General features: G+C 60.2%; 2 protein-coding genes and 1 long non-coding RNA gene across 3 annotated transcripts; 2 read left to right on the top strand and 1 right to left on the bottom strand.

Moving 5' to 3' along the window:
• The first annotated feature begins 363 nt into the window (after positions 1-363).
• Positions 364-12,184, top strand: POLA2 (DNA polymerase alpha 2, accessory subunit). Its single transcript, XM_051776409.1, is given in 19 exon segments — positions 364-534; positions 1,054-1,181; positions 1,275-1,360; positions 1,708-1,762; positions 2,178-2,287; positions 2,880-2,910; positions 2,912-3,065; positions 4,202-4,290; positions 5,147-5,302; positions 6,585-6,647; positions 6,728-6,770; positions 7,647-7,765; positions 7,849-7,887; positions 8,310-8,383; positions 9,375-9,483; positions 10,207-10,313; positions 10,585-10,644; positions 11,387-11,513; positions 11,908-12,184. Coding segments are annotated over 19 exon segments (1,824 nt in total). The 5' UTR covers positions 364-416; the 3' UTR covers positions 12,064-12,184.
• On the bottom strand, positions 5,318-5,769 carry LOC127465872 (uncharacterized). The gene is made up of 3 exons (XR_007902431.1): positions 5,739-5,769; positions 5,555-5,599; positions 5,318-5,415 (listed from the first exon to the last, which is right to left on the bottom strand). It is a non-coding gene; the product is annotated as an uncharacterized LOC127465872 (long non-coding RNA).
• Positions 12,185-16,690: 4,506 nt separating the features above from the next.
• Positions 16,691-19,818, top strand: CDC42EP2 (CDC42 effector protein 2). The gene is given in 4 exon segments (XM_051776410.1): positions 16,691-17,443; positions 18,495-18,904; positions 18,906-19,205; positions 19,624-19,818. Coding segments are annotated over 2 exon segments (630 nt in total). The 5' UTR covers positions 16,691-17,443; positions 18,495-18,562; the 3' UTR covers positions 19,194-19,205; positions 19,624-19,818.
• Positions 19,819-21,515: the final 1,697 nt, after the last annotated feature.

Below are 21,515 nucleotides of genomic sequence, written 5' to 3'. Positions count from 1 at the left end.
GGAATGACCCCTCAGACCCGCAGTGACCCCTCAGAGGGTCCCCCCAGACCCAGAATGACCCCTCAGGCCCAGAATGACCCCTCAGAGGGTCCCCCCAGACCCGGAATGACCCCTCAGACCCGCAGTGACCCCTCAGAGGGTCCCCCCAGACCCCACACAAATCCCCCCCCCCGCCGCGCGCTCTGAGGGCGCGAAACTTCCCGCCCTTTTTCCTCCCGCCCCGAGTAGGCGGAGCCGGGGGCGCGCCGGCCACACCTTTTCCCCCGCCCACCCCGCTCCTATTGGCCCATTTACTCCAAATCTGCATAGGCACGCCCCCTTCCCTCCTCCGCCACGCCCTTTTGCCCTTATAAGGCGCGGCCACGCCCCCGTCCCCTCACGGCCCCGGCTCCCCTCACGGCGGCCCGAGCGCGGCCATGGCGGGGACAGAGCCGGGGATGGAGGCCGGGAAGGAGCCGGTGACGGCCGAGGCGGTGCTGAGGGAGCTGCGGCTCTTCGAGCTGAGCTGCCAGGGCGAGGACGTGGCCGACAGGCGTGAGGGCTCCGGGGATCGCGGCCTGGGGAAGGGCGGCGACGTTGGGGGAGGCTGGGAGGGGAGGGAGTGGGTTGTTGAGGGGCTGGGGGTGTCAGGGGGGCTGCGTGAGGGGTTATTGGGAGTCGGGGGGGGTCAGGGGATGGCTGAGGGGTTATTGGGGGACTGGGGGTGTCAGGGGAGGGCTGAGGGGTTATCGGGTGTTTTTTGGGCTGGGGGTGTCATGAAGAGTTATTGGGGGGGTCAGGGAGGTGTTTTAGGGGTTCTTGGGGATCTGGGGACGTCAGGGGAGATTTGGGGGGTTATTGAGGGGCTGGGGGAGAGGGAAGGGGTTCTTGGGGTCTGGAGGTGTCAGTGGAGGGTTTTGGGGGGGTCTCAGGTGTTTTGGGGGTCACAGGGGGCCGTTTTGGGGTGTTGGGGGGTCCAATGGAACAGGGGGCTGGCTGGGGGGTCCCAAGAGGTGTGTGTGGGGGGTCTCAGCGGGGTTTTGGGGTCCCCCTGAGCCCCCCCTTTCCCCGCAGTGGTGGAGCTGTGCCTGAGCCACGGGCTGGGCCCGGTGGCCTTGGCCAACGAGCTCCTGGCCTTCGTCACCAGCAAAGACCTCGACCTCCAGCTCACCCCCGACGGCCTCGACGCCTTCGAGCACGAGGTGGGGGGGGGTCCAGAGACCCCAAAACACCCCTAAAACCCCCCTGGGAAGAGCGGGGGACACTCACAGCCCCCCCCAATGCTGCTCCCCCAGGTCCTGGCCAAGAGGAACGTCCGGAGCCAGCGCAGGAAGGACAAGCCCAGGGGGGGCCTCCACGACATCCACTCCCTGCAGGAGCTGCATCCCCACGGCCTGGGGGGCTCAGGGGGAAAAGGGGGGGTCACAGGTTGTATCCCAGCAGTTTGGGGGGGGGATTCTGTCAAAAAAGGGGGGTCCCAGAGCGTCACGGGCCGTATCCCAAAATCCCAAAGGGTCTGGGGGGTTCTGTCAGAAAAGGGGGGTGGTGGGATGTCGCAGGTTGCATCCCAACAGTTTGGGGGGGTTCTGCCAGAAAAGGGAGGTCACAGGGTGTCAGATGGGCTGTATCTTGATATGCCAACGATTTTTAGAATTAACGGCTTCGGGGGGCTCTGGGTGGGAGGGGTCACCCCAAATTAGGGGGTTTTGACCCCTTAACGAGCGTCAGCCTCGATGAGGAAGAGGAGGACGAGCTGCTGGACGCCTACACCACCCCCTGCAAGGTGGGTGGCACCCCAAAATCCACGGCTTTGGCCCTAAAAACACCCCCAGAACAGCTTTTTTTTTTTTTTTGATTAAATCCTCTCACGGGGCTCCCAAAACCACGGCGGTTCCACCCCGGAGACACCAAAGCTGCCCCCAAAGACACCAAAGCTGCCCCCAAACGTTGGGGTTTTGGTTCATTTCTCTCCCAGGGCTCCCGGAAACGCCAGAGCTGCTCCCCAAAGACACCAAAGCTGCCCCCAAACGTTGGTTTTTGGTTCAGTTCTCTCCCAGGGCTCCCAGAAACTCCAGAGCTGCTCCCCAAAGACACCAAACTGCCCCCAAACGTTGGTTTTTGGTTCATTTCTCTCTCAGGGCTCCCAGAAACACCAAAGCTGCTCCCAAACGTTGGTTTTTGGTTCATTTCTCTCCCAGGGCTCCCAGAAACGCCAGAGCTCCTCCCCGGAGCCGCCCCGTGCCAAGCGGACGCCATCGGCCTCCCGCAGCCCCTTCGCCGCCTTCTCCCCCGGCAGCTTCTCCCCGGGGTGAGTTTGGGGGGCTCAGGGGGGTCTCCCCAGCCCCCCGTGTCCCCATGACCCCCCTGCCTCGTCCCCACCCTGAACCGCTGCAAACCCACCCCCAAACCCACCCCCAAACCCATCCCCAACCCTCCAACTGCACCCCCAGACTGCCCCCAAACCACTTCAAACACACCCCCAAACCACCCTCAAACCATTCCTAAACCCATCCCCAGACCCTCCACCCCAAAACCTATCCAAAACACACCAAAACCCACCCCAAAACACACCAAAACCCACCCTAAAATACCCTCAGACCACCCCCAAAACCCATCCTAAAACATCCCCAAACCACTTCAAACCCACCCCCAAAATACCCCAAAATCACCCTAAAACTCCCCGAACCACCCCCAAACACCCCAAACCTTCCCCAAACACTCCAAACCACCCCCAAACCACCCAAAAATGCCGCAAGCCCTCCCCAAAACACACCTGAAGCACCCCAAAACCACCCCGAACCACCCTAAACCGCCTCAACCCCACCCCAAACCACCTCAACCCCACCCCAAACCACCCCCAAACTCCCCCAAACCCCCCCTAATGCCCCCTGACCCCCCAGGGCAGCCTCGTCCCCCCAGTACAGCTCCCGGGGGGGGCCGGGGGGACGTCGTGGCCTCCTTTGGGGCCGCCGAGGGGCTGCCCTGGAGGGGCCGGGGGGGCCGCGGGTGCCGCCCCCGCCCCTTCGGGGACCCCCCCATCGCCCCCTACAAGTTCATGTTCCAGAAGGCCCTGGACGTGCGGGAAGGTGCGGATGGGGGGGGTCTGAGGGGGTCACCCCGGGTTTGGGGGGGACACCTGGGTTTGGAGGGGTGACCCCGGGTGTGTGGGGGGACACCCGGGTTTGGGGGGGTCACCCGGGTTTGGGGGGTGATCCCGGGTTTGGGGGGTCACCTCGGGTTTGGGGGGTCACCCTGGGTTTGGGGGGTCACCCCGGGTTTGGGGGGTCACCCTGGGTTTGGGGGGTCACCCCAGGTTTGGGGGACACACCCGGGTTTGGGGGAGTTTTGGGGAGGTTTGAGGGGAGTTTGGGGGTGTTTTGGGGCGGTTTGGGGTGTTCTGAGTAGATTTGGGGTGTTCTGGGTTGGTTTGGGGTGTTCGGGGTGGGTTTGGGATGGTTTGGGGAGGTTTGAGGGTTGTTTTGGGGGTGGTTTGGGTTGGTTTGGGGTGCTGTGGGTGGGTTTGGGGTGATTTGGGTGGGTTTGGGGTGTTTTGGGTGGGTTTGGGGTGATTTGGGTGGGTTTGGGGTGTTTTGGGTGGGTTTGAGGGTAATTTTGGGGTGTTCTGGGTGGGTTTGGGGTGATTTGGGTGGGTTTGGGGTGTTTTGGGGGGAGGTTTGGGGTGTTGTGGGTGGGTTTGGGGTGTTGTGGGTGGGTTTGAGGGTAGTTTTGGGGTGTTCTGTGTGGGTTTGGTGTGGGTTTGGGGGGTTTTGGGGGTGCTGTGGGTGTGTTTGGGGTGGTTTGGGGTGCTGTGGGTGTGTTTGGGGTGCTGTGGGTGGGTTTGGGGTAGTTTTGGGGTGCTGTGGGTGTGTTTGGGGTAGTTTTGGGGTGTTCTGTGTGGGTTTGGGGTGCTGTGGGTGTGTTTGGGGTGGTTTGGGGTGCTGTGTGGGTTTGGGGTGGGTTTGGGGTGCTGGGTGGGTTTGGGGTACTGTGGGTGTGTTTGGGGTAGTTTTGGGGTGTTCTGTGTGGGTTTGGGGTGCTGTGGGTGTGTTTGGGGTGCTGTGTGGGTTTGGGGTGGGTTTGGGGTGCTGTGTGGGTTTGGGGTGCTGTGTGGGTTTGGGGTGGGTTTGGGGTGCTGTGTGGGTTTGGGGTGCTGTGTGGGTTTGGGGTGGGTTTGGGGTGCTGTGTGGGTTTGGGGTGCCGTGCTGAGCAGCCCGTCCCGCAGCGCTGTGCTGGCGGCTGGAGGAGCTGGGCGAGGCCCTGAGGCAGCACCACGGCCTGGAGGGGTTCAGCTCGGCCGTGCTGCCCGCACAGGTGACCCCCAAACACCCTGCTGGGGGAAATCCCTGGGGCTGGGGGGAAAAACCCTGGGGTTGGGGGGAAAAACCCTGGGGTTGGGGGGAAAAACCCTAGGGTTGGGATTAAACCCCCCATTTGGGGCAAAACCCCCTTGTTTGGGGGGAAAACTCCCTTGTTTTGGGGGGAAAACTCTCCTATTTTGGGGGGAAAACCCCTTGTTTTGAGGGGAAACTCTCCTATTTTGGGGGGAAAACCCCTTGTTTTGAGGGGAAACTCTCCTATTTTGGGGGAAAAACCCCTTGTTTTGGGGCAACCCTCCTGTTTTGAGGTAACCCCCCCCGTGTTGAGTTCAAACCCCTTGTTATGGGGAAACCCCCCCCATTTTTGGTGCAACCCCCTGTTTTGAGTTCAAACCCCCCCTTTTGAGTTCAAACCCCCCGTTTTGAGTTCAAACCCCCTGTTTTGAGTTCAAACCCCCCTGTTTTGAGTTAACCCCCCCCATTTTGAGTCCCCCCCCCGTTTTGGGGTGTTCCCCCCCATTTTGAGTTCCCCCCCCGTTTTGGGGTGTTTCCCCCCCCATTCTGAGTTCCCCCCCCCGTTTTGGGGTGTTTCCCCCCCCATTCTGAGTTCCCCCCCCCATTTTGGGGTCTCTCCCCCCCCCATTCTGAGTTCAAACCTCCCATTCTGAGTTCCCCCCCCGTTTTGGGGTGTTTCTCCCCCCATTCTGAGTTCAAACCCCCCATTTTGAGTTCAAACCCCCCCATTTTGGGGTGTTTCCCCCCCCCATTTTGAGCCCCTCCCCCCCCATTTTGGGGTCTCTCCCCCCCCCATTTTGGGGTGTTTCCCCCCCATTTGGTGTGTCCCCCCCCAGGAGCCGGTGGTGGTGCTGGGGCAGATCTGCTGTGACGGGAACGGGAAGCTGAACCCCCGGGCTGTGCTGCTGGGGGGGGACCGGGAGCACTCGGGGGGGGCTCAGGTGCCCCTCGACCTCTCGGAGCTGCGGGAATATTCCCTCTTCCCTGGCCAGGTGAGCAGGGGGGGCTGCACCTTCTGCCCCCTGTTCCCCAAAATGTCAGAGCAGGGGGGGCTGCACCTGCCTGCCCCCTGTTCCCCAAAATGTCAGAGCAGGGGGGGCTGCACCTTCTGCCCCCTGTTCCCCAAAATGTCAGAGCAGGGGGGGCTGCACCTTCTGCCCCTTTGTCCCCAGAATGTCAGAGCAGGGGGGGCTGCATCTTCCTGCCCCCTGTTCCCCAAAATGTCAGAGCAGGGGGGGCTGCACCTTCTGCCCCTTTGTCCCAAAATGTCAGAGCAGGGGGGGCTGCATCTTCCTGCCCCCTGTTCCCCAGAATGTCAGAGCAGGGGGGGCTGCACCTTCTGCTCCTTTGTCCCCAAAATGTCAGAGCAGGGGGGGCTGCACCTTCTGCCCCCTGTTCCCCAAAATGTCAGAGCAGGGGGGGCTGCACCTTCTGCCCCTTTGTCCCAAAATGTCAGAGCAGGGGGGGCTGCATCTTCCTGCCCCCTGTTCCCCAGAATGTCAGAGCAGGGGGGGCTGCACCTTCTGCTCCTTTGTCCCCAAAATGTCAGAGCAGGGGGGGCTGCACCTTCTGCCCCCTGTTCCCCAAAATGTCAGAGCAGGGGGGGCTGCACCTTCCTGCCCCCTTTGTCCCCAGAATGTCAGCCCTGATCCTCTTGTTTTCCTGTCCCTGATCCCATTTTCCCCCTTTTTCCTTATCCCATTTTTTTCTCTTGTCCCTTGATCCCATTTTCCCCCTGTCCCTGATCCCATTTTTCCCCTTTGTTCCTTATCCCATTTTCCCTGTCCCTGATTCTGTTTTTCCCACTCTAATACTCTGTTTCTTTTCTGTCCCTGTTCCCGTTTTCCCTGTCCCTGTTCCCTCTTTCCCACCCCGATCCCATTTTTCCCACCCCTGATCCCATTTTTCCCACCCCTGTTCCCCCTTTCCCACCCCTGTTCCCATTTTTCCCACCCTGATCCCATTTTTCCCACCCCTGTTCCCCCTTTCCCACCCCTGATCCCCCTTTCCCACCCCTGATCCCATTTTTCCCACCCCAATCCCATTTTTCCCACCCCTGATCCCATTTTTCCCACCCCTGATCCCATTTTTCCCACCCCTGATCCCATTTTTCCCCCCCAATCCCATTTCCCCCCCGTTCCCATTTCCCCCCAATCCCATTTTTCCCCCCCAATCCCATTTCCCCCCGTTCCCATTTCCCCCCAATCCCATTTTTCCCCCCCAATCCCATTTCCCCCCGTTCCCATTTCCCCCCATCCCGTGTCCCTGCCCCAGGTGGTGGCCCTGGAGGGCTCCAACAGCTCCGGCAGCCGCATCGTGGTGTCCAAACTCTACGAGGTGACCCCGGGGGGGCCGGGGGGGCTTTTGGGGCTGGAAAAGGAGCATTTGGAGACCTTGATTTTGGGGGTTTTTTGCAGGGGGTTCCACTGCCCTTCCACAGCCCCCCAGAGCCGCCCTCGGGTGAGTCCTGGGGCTGCCCCTGGGGCCTCCTTGGCCCCAAACCCCCCTTCTTGTCCCCAAACCCCCCTCCTTGTCCCCAAACCCCCTCCTTGGCCCCAAATCCCCCTTTTTGTCCCCAAACCCCCCTTTTTGTCCCCAAACCTCCCTTCTTCTCCCCAAACCTCCCTTCTTGTCCCCAAACCTCCCTCCTTGTCCCCAAACCTCCCTTCTTGTCCCCAAATTCCCCTCCTTGTCCCCAAACCTCCCTCCTTGTCCCCAAACCTCCCTCCTTGTCCCCAAATTCCCCTCCTTGTCCCCAAACCTCCCTCCTTGTCCCCAAACCCCCTCCTTGTCCCCAAACCCCCCTTCTTGTCCCCAAACCCCCTCCTTGTCCCCAACTCCCCCTCCTTGTCCCCAAACCCCCCTTCTTGTCCCCAAATCCCCTTCTTGTCCCCAAACCCCCCTCCTTGTCCCCAACTCCCCCTTCTTGTCCCCAAACCCTCATTTTCTGTCCCCAAACCTCCTTTCTTGTCCCCAAACCTCCCTTCTTGTCCCCAAACCTCCTTTCTTATCCCCAAACCCTCCCTTTTTGTCCCCAACTCCCCCTCCTTGTCCCCAAACCCCCTCCTTGTCCCCAAATCCCCTTCTTGTCCCCAAACCCCCCTCCTTGTCCCCAACTCCCCCTCCTTGTCCCCAACTCCCCCTCCTTGTCCCCAAACCCCCTCCTTGTCCCCAACTCCCCCTTCTTGTCCCCAAACCTCCCTTCTTATCCCCAAACCCTCCCTTTTTGTCCCCAAACCCCCCTTCTTGTCCCCAGACCCTCATTTTCTCCCCCCAACCCCCCCGTTTTGCCCCCAAAAGTCCCTTTCCCCCCCCAACCCCCCGTTGTCCCCCCAGGGCCCCTCCTGGTGCTCGTGGCCTGTGGCCCCTTCACGCCCTCGGACGGCGTCGCCTTCGACCCCCTGAGTGACCTGCTGGGGGTGGTGACCCGGGACCAGCCCGACGTGTGTGTGCTGGTGAGAGCCCCGGGACCCCCCGGGCACCCCAATTTGGGGGCTTTTTGCTGCTTTTCTCTCACGTTTTCCCCGTTTTCCCACAGTTTGGGCCCTTCCTGGACGCCAAGAACGAGCAGGTGGAGGTGAGGAGGGACCTGGGATCCCCCAAACCCACACCTGAAACCCCAAACCCACCCCAAAAAACCCCAAATCCACCCCAAAAATCCTGAGACCCACCCCAAACCCACCCCAAAACCCCCCAAATCCACCCCAAACCACCCCAAACCACCCCAAAACACCCCAAACCACCCCAAACCCACCCCAAACCCACCCCAAAACCCCCCAAACCCACCCCAGACACCCCCAAACGCCCCCCAACCCCCCATTCCTGGGGTGAGCTCCCGGGAGGGCCCCAATCCTGGTGGGAATTGTGCCCATCCCAGTGGGAATTGTGCCATTCCCGGTGGGAATTGTGCCCATCCCAGTGGGAATTGTGCCAATCCGGGTGGGAATTGTGCCATTCCCAGTGGGAATTGTGCCAATCCCGTTGTCCCCCCCATTCCAGAGCTGCCAAATCCCGGGATCCTTCTCGGACGTGTCCCGGCTCTGCCTCCGCTCCCTCATCGAGGGCACCAGGAGGTGAGGCCTCAAATGCCCCGTTTTGGCCCCAAAACCCCCTTTTTAACCCCAGAGGGGCCCTGGGGGGGACATTCCCGCTGATCCCTGGGAGGAAAACCGGGAAAACCGTCGGGATTTTGGGGCAAAGCCTCAGCAGAGGCTCTGAAATGGCTCAGGCTTTTCCCTCAATCCCCCGGGTTTTCCCTCTTTTCTCCCTCAGCACCAACTCTCATCCCTCAATTCCCAGTTTTCCTCTCTTTTTCCAGCTCCTGCCTCATTTTTTTCCCCTCAATCCCCCGTTTTCCCCCCCGTTTTCCCCCCAGCCCCAGCTCTGGCCTCATTTTCCCTTCCCTGACTCCCATTTTTCCCTGTTTTCCCTCCCTGACTCCCGTTGTTCCCTGTTTTCCCCCCCGACTCTCATTTTTCCCCCCCTGACTCCTGTTTTTCCCTGTTTTTCCCTGTTTCCCCCCCTGACTCCCGTTTTTCCCTGGTTTTCCCTGTTTCCCCCCTGACTCCTGTTTTTCCCTGGTTTTCCCTGTTTCCCCCCGACTCCATTTTCCCCTGTTTTCCCCCCCTGACTCCCATTTTTCCCCCCCTGACTCCCATTTTCCCCTGTTTTCCCCCCCTGACTCCCATTTTCCCCCCCCCGACTCCCATTTTTCCCCATTTCCCCCCTGACTCCATTTTTCCCCCCCTGACTCCTGTTTTTCCCTGTTTTTCCCCATTTCCCCCCCTGACTCCGTTTTTCCCTGTTTTTCCCTGTTTTTCCCCCCCTGACTCCATTTTTCCCTGTTTTTCCCCATTTCCCCCCTGACTCCATTTTTCCCCCCCTGACTCCTGTTTTTCCCTGTTTTTCCCCATTTCCCCCCCTGACTCCGTTTTTCCCTGTTTTTCCCTGTTTTTCCCCCCCTGACTCCATTTTTCCCTGTTTTTCCCCATTTCCCCCCTGACTCCATTTTTCCCTGTTTTTCCCCATTTTCCCCCCCTGACTCCTGTTTTTCCCTGTCCCCAGCTGTGGCTGTCACCTGGTGCTGGTCCCGTCTGTCCGGGACGTGGCCCTGGATCCGGTGTACCCCCAGCCCCCCATCCCCATCCCGGACCTGCCCAAGGAGGACCGAGCGGTACCAACCCCCAATCCCCCCTTTCCCAAAAAAACCACCCCAAATTCCCACAAATCCCCTCCCTGCCCTTGGCATTTGAGCCCAAATTCCCCCAGAAAAACCCCCCAGAGCCGCCACTTCCCCGGGAAAAGGGCTTTGGGGTTGGAATTCCAGCGCTCCCAGTTCCCAGCCCGGCCCCCTTTGGGCTCAAATCCCCTCGTTTGGGGATTTTATGGAACCTCAGGAGGGGATTTGAGGCTCCAGGAGCAAACCTGGCTCAGCCCGGGGGGGGTTTAAGGAAAACTCGGTGGGATTGGGGCGGTTTAGGGCGGGATTGGGGGGTTTGGGGGTGGTTTGGGGCATTTGGGGGCGGGTTTGAGGTATTTCAGGTGGGGTTTGGGGTATTTTGGGGCAGTTTTGGGGTGTTTTAGGGCAGTTTTGGGGTGTCTGGGGGTGGTTTGGGGTGGGTTTGAGGTATTTCAGGGCAGTTTTGAGGTATTTTAGTTCAGTTTTGGGGCAGATTTGGGCTGTTTGGGGGTGGTTTGGGGTATTTTAGTTCAGGTTTGGGGTGTTTGGGGGCGGTTTGGGGCGGGTTTGAGGTATTTCAGGTGGGTTTTGAGGTATTTTAGTTCAGTTTTGGGGTGTTTGGGGGCGGTTTGGGGTATTTTAGTTCAGTTTTGGGGCAGTTTTGGGGTGTTTGGGGCTGGTCTGTGCCCCGTGGCTGACGTGGTGCCCGTGTGCCAGCGGGTGCTGCTGCTGCCCGAGCCCTGCACGCTGGACATCGACGGGGTGGTGCTGGGGCTCAGCTCCACCGACGTGCTCTTCCACATGGGGGCCGAGGAGATCAGCAGGTGGGGCCTTTTCCCCCCTTTTCCCCCCTTTTCCCCCCTTTTCCCCCCTTTTCCCTCCTTTTCCCTCCTTTCCCCCCCCTTTTTCCTGCTTTCTTTTAACCTTTCTCTTTTATCCCCATTTTTCAAGCTTTCCCTCCCTTCTTTTCTCCCCGTTTTCCCCTCTTTTTCCCCCTTTTTTTTAACATTTTGTTCCTCTTTTATCCCCTTTTTTCAACTTTTTCCTCCCCTCTTTTCCCCCGCTTTTCCCCCCTTTCCCTCCCTTTTCCCGCAGCTCCTCCGGGATCTCCGACCGTTTCACGCGGATCCTGCGGCACATCCTGACCCAGCGCAGGTGAGGCCGGGGCCTGGCCCCAAAACGGCCCCAGAACAGCCCCAAAACGGCCCCAAAAACAGCCCCAAAACGGCCCCAAAACAGCCCCAAAATGGCCCCAAACAGCCCCAAAATGGCCCCAGAACAGCCCCAAAATGGCCCCAAAACAGCCCCAAAATGGCCCCAGAACAGCCCCAAAATGGCCCCAAAACGGCCCCAAAAACAGCCCCAAAACGGCCCCAAAATGGCCCCAAAATGGCCCCAAAACAGCCCCAAAATGGCCCCAAACAGCCCCAAAATGGCCCCCAAAGGGGCAAATCCTCTCCCATCCCCCCTTTAAAATAATTTTTAACCTTAAAAACACCCTTTTTGGGGGCGGGGACCCCAAACTGTGTCTGTGCTCCCCCAAACTCTGTGTGCCACCCCAAAGTGTGTCTGTGCCCCCAAAGTGTGTCTGTGCCCCCCTAAACTCCCTGTGCCCCCAAGCTGTGTCTGTGCCCCCAAGCTGTGTCTGTGCCCCCAAACTCTGCCCCCCAGTTTCTACCCGCTGTACCCGCCGTTGGAGGTGTCTGTGCCCCCCAAGCTGTGTCTGTGCCCCCCAAGCTGTGTCTGTGCCCCCCAAACTCTGTGTGCCCCCAGTTTCTACCCGCTGTACCCGCCGTCGGAGGAGCTGAACGTTCACCATGAGGTGTCTGTGCCCCCCAAGCTGTGTCTGTGCCCCCCCAAACTGTGTGCCCCCCAAACTCTGTGTCTGTGCCCCCAGTTTCTACCCGCTGTACCCGCCGTCGGAGGAGCTGAACGTTCACCATGAGGTGGCCGCGCTCGGGGCCCGCCTGCCCCTCACCCCCGACGTGCTCGTCACCCCCTCCCAGCTCCGCTTCTTCATCAAGGTCAGAGCCTGGTCCTGATCCTAAATCCCTGAGCCCAAATCCCTGAGCCCAAATCCCTGAGCCCTGAGCCCAAATCCCTGAGCCCTGAGCCCACAACCCTGAGCCCTGAGCCCCGATCCCAACTCCCAGCTGAGGTTCTTTGTCAAGGTCAGAGCCTGGTCCTGAGCCCAGATCCCTGAGCCCTGATCCCACAGCACTGAGCCCTGAGCCCACAGCCCTGATCCCAATCCCAAATCTCTGAGCCCTGATCCCAAATCCCTGATCCTTGATCCCAGATCCCTGAGCCCAGTCCCAAATCCCTGAGCCCAGATCCCTGATCCCAGTCCCAAGTCCCTGAGCCCAAATCCCGGAGCCCTGAGCCCAAATCCCTGAGCCCATTCCCACATTCCCGCAGGATGTCCTGGGCTGTGTCTGCATCAACCCCGGGCAGCTGACCAAGGGCCGGGCCGGGGGCACCTTCGGCCGCCTCTGGATCCACCGGGAATCGCCCACGGAGCCCACGGCGCCGCGGAGGAGCCCCTGTGTGGCTGCCCAGATCCTCCGGATCTGAATCCTCGGGATCTGAACCCTCGGGATCTGAATCCTCGGGATCTGAATCCTCGGGATCTGAATCCTCCGGATCTGAGCCCTTGGGATCTGAACCCTCGGGGTCTGAGCCCTCGGGATCTGAATCCTCCGGATCTGAATCCTCTGGATCTGAATCCTTGGGATCTGAACCCTCGGGGTCTGAGCCCTCGGGATCTGAATCCTCAGGATCTGAACCCTTGGGATCTGAATCCTTGGGATCTGAACCCTCGGGATCTGAACCCTCGGGATCTGAATCCTTGGGATCTGAACCCTTGGGATCTGAATCCTTGGGATCTGAACCTTCAGGATCTGATCCCTCTGGATCTGAACCCTTGGGATCTGAATCCTTGGGATCTGAACCCTCGGGATCTAATCCCTCAGGATCTGAGCCCTCTGGATCTGAGCCCCCCTGGAATTCCGATGGAAACCCCCCCAGTGACCCTCCCTGGAAGGTTTTTCTCCCCCTGGACTTGCCCAGGAAAAGGGGATTTGGGGGTGGGAAGGTCTGGAATCAGGTCTGGAATCAGGTCTGGAATCACCATCTCCTGAAGGGACTCAGAGTTAATTGGTCCAACTAATTGTGGATTCCCAACTCACTGTGGATTCCCAGCTAATTGTGGATTGACTCCAGCTGTGGATTCCATTCCCTCCAGCTGCTTCTTCCCTGTGGGAAGACCAGGCCCAGCTCCGGCCCTGGCACCTTTTCCCTCCCTTTTCGCCCCAAATTTGCGCTGACGAAGCCCAAAGTTAATTAAGATCAATTAAAATCTCCGTTTCTGGCCCTGCTGGGGTTGTTTCCCAGGGGAAAAAGGGGTTGGTTTTTTTCCTGGGAAAAGGGTTTTTTTCCTGGAGAAAAGGTGAATCCCCGGGGAAGGGGGAGGAGGGGGGGGTGAGGCCCCGCTGGGAGCAGCTCCAGGTTCTCCCTCCGCTGCTTTTCCATTTAATTCCCAATTCCAGGAGCTCCTGGAAGCCCCTCGTGCTGCTCTTCTCACCCTGGAAATCCCACGGGGGCGGATTTTGGGGCAAAACCGGGCAAATTTGGGGGCTGGGGAGGGAACACCCCCCGGGCATTCCGGGCTGGGGCCGGGATTTCCCCAAAAATCCCTGTTTTCTCCCCAAACATCCCCACAAAGGCCTTGGTGGTGTTGGCTCATCCCCAACTGTCTCATCCCCCTCCCTCTCCTGCTCTTTGCCCAATTCCAGAGCTTTTCACCCCAAATGCCTTTTTTTCCCAACACCATCCGAACCCCTTTTCCCTGATTTTTTTCCCACCATTCCCAGTTTTGTTTTCCCTTTTTGCACCTGCAGGGGGAGGGGGGAAAAGCCCCTTTTTCTCCCCGTTTTCCACTCGGATTCTCCTCCTCCAGCCTCGGTTTTCCTTGGAAAAAACAACGATTTTGGTTAAAACAGCAGCGGGATGAGCTGGGGCTGCATCCCGGGGGGGTTTGAGGGGAATTTTGGGACAATCTGGGGGGGATTTGGGGAATTCGGGCTCCAACCCTCAAACCTGCAGCAGGAGGGGCCTCGTTTGCTGCTTTAATTACCCCCCCTGGGATCACCAAATTTGGGATTTCAAGGAACCAAATTTAGGATTTTAACAAACCAAATTCGAGATTTCAAGGAACCAAATTCGGGATTTCAACAAACCAAATCTGGGATTTCAACGAACAAAATTTGGGATGTCAAGGAACCAAATTTAGGATTTCAATGAACCAAATTCGGGATTTTAACGAACCAAATTCGGGATTTCAAGGAACCAGATTTAGGATTTTAAGGAACCAAACTTAGGATTTTAACGAACCAAATTTAGGATTTTAACGAACCAAATTCGGGATTTCAACGAACCAAATTCGGGATTTCAATGAACCAAATTCGGGATTTCACCGGATTTCACCCCCGGGATTCCCGAGGGTTTCGGAGCTCGGGGAAGCTCCGCTTCCTCCCCCCCCCCCCTCCTCCCGCTGGGAATTTTCCCCGCTGCGTTTCCTCCCCCGGGGGATCCTTTTCCGCCTCTCCCCGCGAAGCTGCAGCCCCAATCCCGCAGGGCCGGGGGGGGAACTCCTGGATTTCCCCGGGCGAATCCCGGATTTCCCCGGGCCGAGGGAAGCGGAGGCCCCGGGGTGGGGCCTTGGCGCGGGGCCGGCGGAGCCCGGGACGGGAGCGGAGCGGCCGCGCTCGGGAGGCTCCGGTGAGTCCCGGCCCTTCCCGGGCCCTTCCCGGCCCCTTCCCGGCGGGATCCCCCCGGGAGCGGCACCGGGAGCAGCCCCGGGAGAAGGGGGGGGTGGAGGGGGGAGAGAAGCGCCGGAAATTTGGGAGCTGGGAATTTCGGGGGGGAATGGGGGGGGGGGGGGGGAATTGGGCTCTTCCCGGCGGGTCCCGAATCCCGGGATGCTGCGGGCAAGGGGGGGGGGGGGGGGGTGAGAGCGGGTTTTTCCAGGGAATTCCGGGGGGAGTCGTGTCCCTGTCGCATCCCTGAGCCCTGATTTAGCGGGAAGGGGGAGGATTCCTTCCTGTTATCCAGGAAAGAAGGAGCGGATCCTCCCCCCTTCCCCCCCGCGCGCTCCCCCTTCCCCGGCCCGGCTTAATTAAAGCAGCGCTTAATTGGAGCCCCCGCCGGGACCTTCCCGGCCGCTCCCGGCTCCAGTTATCCCGGGAAGAGGCGGCGGATCCCGGGAGCAGCCGGCGGGGCCAGGCCGGATCCCAGCCCGGCGTTTTCCAAATCCCTGATTTGGGCGCAGCAGAATTCCTGGATTTTTGGAAGCGCCCGTTCCCCGGGAGTTTTCCCCCGGCCCTGCCCGGAGCCCCCTGCCCTGAACCCCCTGCCCTGAACCCCCGGCCCTGCCCCGGTTCCTGCGCCACAACCGCCCTTCCCGGCCCTGGGGTGGGGCCGGCCCGGGAGGAGCCTCCCCTGGGAATTGTTTTTCCGGGATTCCGAGGGGTTTGGGGGATTTTTTTGGGCGGGCAGGGGCTCGGCTGCCTTTTCCTCCCGTGCCCCGTCGGGGTTTCCTCGTCCTCCAACTTCCCTCTCGGGTTTTCCTCAGGGCTGGAAACTTTTCCCTGGTTTTGGGGGAAGAGGGGGGGCGGTTCCCGTTCCTGGGAAAACCCTCTGGAAGCGTTTGGAGGGTCCGGGTTCTTGGGATGCTGGAGGGGAATTCCCTGCCTGGTTTAAGCGATTCCAGCTTTCCCGATGGATCCGGGACAAATCCTCCCCCGGGGCGTTGGGGCAGCTCCCGAAGGGCTGCTCCAAGCTCCCCGAAAACATCCCCAATCCTCATCCCAAAGGTCCTTATTCCCCTTTTTTTGCCCTCCTGCAGCTCAGGAGTGTTCTGGGGCAGGTTTGGGAGGGGGAGGGAAGCCCTGCAGGGGTTGGGCCGGGTCTGGGGAGTCTTGGGCTGGGCTTGGGGGGATTTGGGGCTGGTCTGGGGGCACTGAGGAGAGCTGAGTGTGATTGGGGGGGGTTAGGGTCACTTTGAGGCCTTTGGGGGCAGATTTGGGACATTTCAGGGCAGGTTTGGGGCATTTTAGGGCAGGTTTGGGGCATTTCAGGGTAGTTTGGGGCATTTTAGGGCAGGTTTGATTCATTTGGGGGCAGATTTGGGGCATTTCAGGGCAGATTTGATCAATTCCAGGGCAGGTTTGGGGCATTTCAGGGCGGAAAGGGAGGAATTTTTAGGAAAAACAGGCCGAAAAGGTAACAAGTTTTGACGTCCCGCAGCCCCAGGTGCTGAAAATGGGCCCAAAAGAACCAAATTTTCACGTTTTAGAGGCAGAAATCGCCAAAAACAGGCGGGAAAGGAACAAAATTTTCCTGTGGTGGGACATGAATTTCTGGGTAGGGGCAAAAAGACTCGAAACTTTTTCCTGAACCAAACCCCAAAATTGGCAGAAACAGGTGGAAAATTAACAAGATTTGATGAGTCGAGGCCCAAATTCCTGGAAAAGAATCCAAATTTTCATGCAGCGAGGCACAGATTCCTGAAAACGGGCAAAAAGAGCCCAAATTTCCTCCAAATTAAACCCAAAATTGCCAAAAACAGGTGGAAAAGGAGCAAAGTTTCCTCCCCCGGAGCATCATTCCTGCCGGGAATGGGAGGCCCCGGGAACGCTCCCGAGGTCAAGTTGAGGTTTTTGGCTGCAAAACCCGCTGGGAAAAGGGATTTTCGGGAAAAGGGATTTTCGGGAAAAGGGATTTTCGGGAGGGCCTTCCCGCAGCTCCTCTGGCAGCAAATCCCCTTTTCCCGGGGTTTTGTTCTCCGGGAGCACCAAGGGAAGAGCCCCGAACATTCCCAGTGTTCTCCTGGTGCGGGAATTTGGGGGTTCTGGGGGTTTCCAGGAGGGAAAATCGTCCTTCCCATGGGATGAGTCGCTCCCGGATCCCCCTCCTGCCGCGGCCTCACCTGGGAATCGGTTCCTTGGAGGGACAAGAGACTTTTTTTTTCCTTCAAATCCACCTTTTCTTTTCCTACAAATCCACCTTTGTTCCCAAAAAAACCCCCCTCTTTTTTTCCCATAAACCCACTTTTCCCTAAAACCCCGCATCTTCCCCACCAATCCACTGCTTTCCCTACAAATCCACCTTTTTTCCTCCATACCCACCTTTGCTCCTTAAAAATCCCGCCTTTCCCCTACAAATCCACTTTTTTTCCTGCAAAACCCCCCTTTTTTCCTCCCAAATCCCCTCTTCCCCCCAAAATCCACCTTTTTCCTACACGTCCACGTTCGTTCCCTAAAAATTCCACCTTTTTCCCTCCAAACCCAGGTTTTCCTCGACAAATCCACCTTTTTCCCTCCAAACCCACTTTTTTTCCTTCGAATCCCCCATTTTTCCCTAAAAAACCCCCTTCCTCCCTGCAACCCCCCGTTTTCCTTACGAATCCATCCTTTTCCCCCACTTTTTCCCACCCCCCCCGTTTATTCCCTAAAAAATCCACATTTTTTCCCCACAAACCCCCCTTTTTTCCCCCCCAATCCCGTATTTCCCCCCCCTTATTTTTTTTACCGGTGCCGGTGTTTTTCCGGCCGTGCCGGGCCCGTGGATTCCCGGGATCTGCGGGATCTCCTTCCCCGCTCCCCGTGTCCGTCACCCCCGGGCCGCCCCCGGCCCGTCCCCGCCGTTAATCCCGGGATTAGCGGCGCCGGATTCCGCACCGTCAGGATTTTCCCCGCCCGGAACCGCCGGCGTCGGGCTGGGAGACGCTCCCGGGGCCTGTTCCCTCCCAGGGATCGTTCCCTCCTTCCCGAGGATCATTCCCTCCTTCCCGAGGATCGTTCCCACCCTCCCGAGGCTCATTCCCACCTTCCCACTCGCTCCGGGATCTCCGGCGGCCTCGGCAGCGGCTCCGGCTGTGGCGGCACCGGCGCGGGTCTGTGAGGGGGGGAACGGGGGAAAACAGGGAATTCTGAGGGAACATGGCCTGTTTCCAGGGAAAACACAGGGATTGTTCCCCAAAAAGGGGGGCTGAGGGAGCGGGAGGGGGGGTTGGAGCACTCGGGCGGTTCCGGCCTCGGTGCCCAGGGTGGGGGGTGGGGGCTCCGAGGGGAGGGAAGGGGGGGAACAACAAGGGGATGTTCCCTGGAAATGGGGAATAATGAGGGAGCCTGCCCTGGAAATGGGGAATAATGAGGGAACATGCCCTGAAAATAGGGAATAATGAGGGAACATGCCCTGAAAACAGGGAATAATGAGGGAACATGCCCTGAAAACAGGGAATAGTGAGGGAACATGCCCTGAAAACAGGGAATGCTCCCTGGAAAGAAGGGATAAGGGAGTGCTCACTAGGATTGGACCCCCGAGGTGGTTCCGGAAGGTGAACTGGGATCTGCCCTCCCTCGGGGTGTTCCCATGACATTTTTGGGGATAAACCCTCCCCCGGATTCCTGCGGCTCTTTGGCCCCGGGCAGGGCGGAATTCCAGCCGGGAACGGCCCCTCGTGGTGTCCCATCCCGGGGCGGCTCCGCTCTCCCGGCCCTGAGCTCCCAAAAGCGGGAACGCTCCCGGATCTCCGGCTCTGCCCGGGGCTTTCCCGCCCCTGGGGGCCCATCCCGAGGCCCCGAGCACCTGGATTTCATTCCCGGCTTGTTTTGGTGCCGGTGCCGCGGCCAGCGAGCCTTGGATGGGGAGCAGGGAATGCCTGGAATTCATTCCCGGGCTGTGTCGACGTCGGGGATCCTTGGATGCGCCAGAACTCGGGGTTAACCGTTTTCCTCCTTTTTCTGCTCGTTTTGCAGCTGGTTTCAGTGCCAAGGCCACGGTGGGTTGGGTTGGGTTGGGTTGGGTTGGGTTGGGTTGGGCGTCCAACCCTGGCACCGCCACGGCCACCAAAGGTCCGGGGTTCATTCCGGACGTCGAGGGTCCCCGGGGTGTGCCGGAACTCGAGTTTCACCGTTTCCCCCCTTTTCTCGCCCGCTCTCCAGGCGGTTCCGGCCCCGCCGGCGCTGAGGCCGCGCCCGCCGCGGGCCGGGGGGCCGCCGGCGCCGCCGCCATGGCCACCAAGGTGCCGATCTACCTGAAGAGGGGCAGCCGGAAGGGCAAGAAGGAGAAGCTGCGGGACATCCTCTCCTCGGACATGATCAGCCCCCCCCTGGGCGACTTCCGCCACACCATCCACGTGGGCAGCGGCGGCGAGAGCGACATGTTCGGGGACACCTCCTTCCTGCAGGGCAAGTTCCACCTCCTGCCGCGCCACGAGGGCGGCGCCGGCGGTGTCGGCGGTGCCGAGGCGGCGCCGGCGCCGTTCTCCTTCTCGCGCACGGCCACCATGAGCGCGGGCGAGGCGGCGGCGCCGTCGCCGCTGCTCAAAAACGCCATCTCGCTGCCGGCGCTGGGGGGGGCCGCAGGCGCTGACCCTGCCCCCGGCGCAGGCCCCCCCGAAGCCCCCGCGCCTGCACCTCGACGAGGCCCCGGCGGAGGAGCCCCCCCGGCTCGCCGCGCCCGCCAACGGCTTCGCCGGCGCCGACGGGGAGGAGGAGCCGCCCTTCCTGTCCCACGCCGGGTCCCTGCTGTCCCTGCACGTGGACCTGGGGCCCTCCATCCTGGAGGACGTGCTGCAGGTCATGGACAAGCACCAGGCGGAGAGAGGGGGCGGCGGCGCCGTCACCGAGATCCCGACGTGAGGGCGGAGCCGGGTGAGGAAACGGGTGGGGAGGGATGGGGGAGATGGGGGGGGGATGGAGGTGATGGAGGCAAGAGTGGTGATGGAGGTGATGGTGGTGATGGAGGTGATGGTGGTGACAGTGTTAGTGGTGGTGACAGTGATGGAGGTGATGGTGCCGGAGGTGCTGGAAGTGGAGGTGATGGTGGTGAAGGTGATGGTGATGGTGATGGAGGTGATGGTGCTGATGGTGATGAAGGTGATGGTGGTGGAGGTGATGGAGATGATGGTGATGGAGGTGATGGTGATGATGGTGCTGATGGTGCTGGTGCTGATGGTGCTGGTGCTGATGGTGCCGGAGGTGCCGGTGGCAATGCCGTTGCCGGTGATTTCGGGGGCTCTCTCACCGTGGCCGCCGCGTCCCAGCCGCTCCCCCCCGTTCCCTCCAGCAGATCCCGCCGTGCCAGCGCCAGGAGGGGCTTCGTCCTCGGCCCCCGCGGATTCCGGACGTTCCCTCCACGTTTGGGGAGAATCCCAACGGCCCCCCCTCCGTGTCCGCCACAATTCCCGGATTTTGGAGGTTCCCGACCCCCCGGATCGTCGGCACGTCCAACCCGCAGCAGCTCCACAGGATTCCTTTGGGAACGCCGCCCGCCGGGACGGCTCCGGCGGGAAGAGGCTCCGCTGGGCTTGGCCAGGCTGGGCTTTGCCAAGATGGGCTTTGCCAGGCTGGGCTTTGCCAGGACTGGGCTTTGCCAAGATGGGTTTTACTGTTGGGCTCTGTTGGGCTTTCCCAAGTTGGGCTTTCCCAAGCCGGGCTTTGCCGTCGCGCCGTCTCTCCGGAGAAGCCGAGAGCTCCCCGTGGAGGGGCTGGAAGATCCCAGCGGGATTTCCCGTGTTTTGGGAAAACTGAACCCCCCGGAGGAGCCGAAGCCCCTCCTGGGCTTTTAGCGCCGGGATCGGGATCGGGATCGGGACTGGGGGGGATTTGAAGCCAAAAAGGAGCCGCAAAAACAACCCCAAAAAACCCCAAAACCCCCTGAGGGGAAGGGGCAGCACTGGGGGGGATCCAAACCCAACCCCAAACCCCCTGAGGGGTGAAGGGGGAACACCTGGGGGGATCCAAACCCAACCCCAACCCCCCTGAGGGGAAGGGGCAGCGCCCGGGGGGGATCCAAACCCCAAAAAACCCCCGAGGGATGAAGGGGCAGCACCGGGGGGGATCCAAACCCAGCCCCAAACCCCCCGAGGGGTGAAGGGGGGGGATCCAAACCCAACCCCAAACCCCCCAAGGGGTGAAGGGGGGGGGGATCCAAACCCAACCCCAAACCCCCCGAGGGGTGAAGGGGCAGCACCGGGGGGGTCTCCCCGTGTCGGGGGGTGCGAGGGGGGCACGGCGGGAACCGACTCCGGGGGGATTCCCGCCGGATTTGGGACCACGAGGACCAGGAGCCGCCGGAGGAGCCGATCCCGACTCCCCTTTTCCTCTTCCCGGGGGGTTTCTGAGCCTGGATCGGGATCGGGAGCCCCCGGAGGAGCCTCCGCGGCCGCTCCTCCTCCCGGGCTAATTAACGAGCCGGGTTAACGAGCCGGGGGCTCGTCCTGCCTCCTCCTCCCCAGAAAACCAACCCCCTTTTTGGGCTGAGAACAGCCAGGACTCGGGGCTCGAACCTCCCCCTGCAAGGTAATTAAGACCAGGAGGTTAATTGGGCTCGAGCAGCCCCCCGGGGGGGGGATTTCTCTTGGATTTGATGCTCTTTGGTCCCAACTCTTTTCCTGCTCTGGTTTTTTTTTTTTTTATTTATTTTTAGTTGTTTTGGGTTTTTTTTCCTGCCAAAAAAAAAACAATTCCAGCCTCGTTTGTGGTTAATTAATCCCACTGGTTAATTAATGACAGGGTTCGGGGGGGAATGGGGCTCCCTGACTCCTCCTGTCCTGCTCACACCAACCCCTGGGAGGAAGAAAAGGCCAGAACGGGGCATTTCGGGCGGGTTTCGGAGCATTTTGGGGGGTTCCAACGCGGGGCTGGGTTGTTTTCCTGGATTTCCCCTCAGTTTTCCTGGATTTCCCCTCGATTAGTGAGGCTGACCCTGTTTGTCCCCCATCCCGGCCAGAACCGTTTCCAAACAACGACCAAAATCAGCCCAAATCCCCTTTTCTTCCCCCTTTTTATCCTTTCTCTCCCGTTTTTGTCTTTTTTTCCCCCATTTTTGTCCCTTTTCTCCCCATCCTCGTCCCCTCCCCAGCTCGGGGCTGGATTTTGGGGGGTTTCTCAGTCACTCCCCACAGCTCCAACCCCCCCAGCTCATCCCACTCTGCTCCAATCCCGGGAAAACCACTTTAA

Source organism: Manacus candei, unplaced genomic scaffold (genome assembly GCF_025592945.1).
Source record: "Manacus candei isolate 608988 ecotype Guabito, Panama unplaced genomic scaffold, ASM2559294v1 h1tg000515l, whole genome shotgun sequence".
Classification (NCBI taxonomy): Eukaryota; Metazoa; Chordata; class Aves; order Passeriformes; family Pipridae; genus Manacus; species Manacus candei.
The sequence above is the reverse complement of the archived record's forward strand: the minus strand, read 5'-3'. Positions and strand labels throughout refer to the sequence as shown.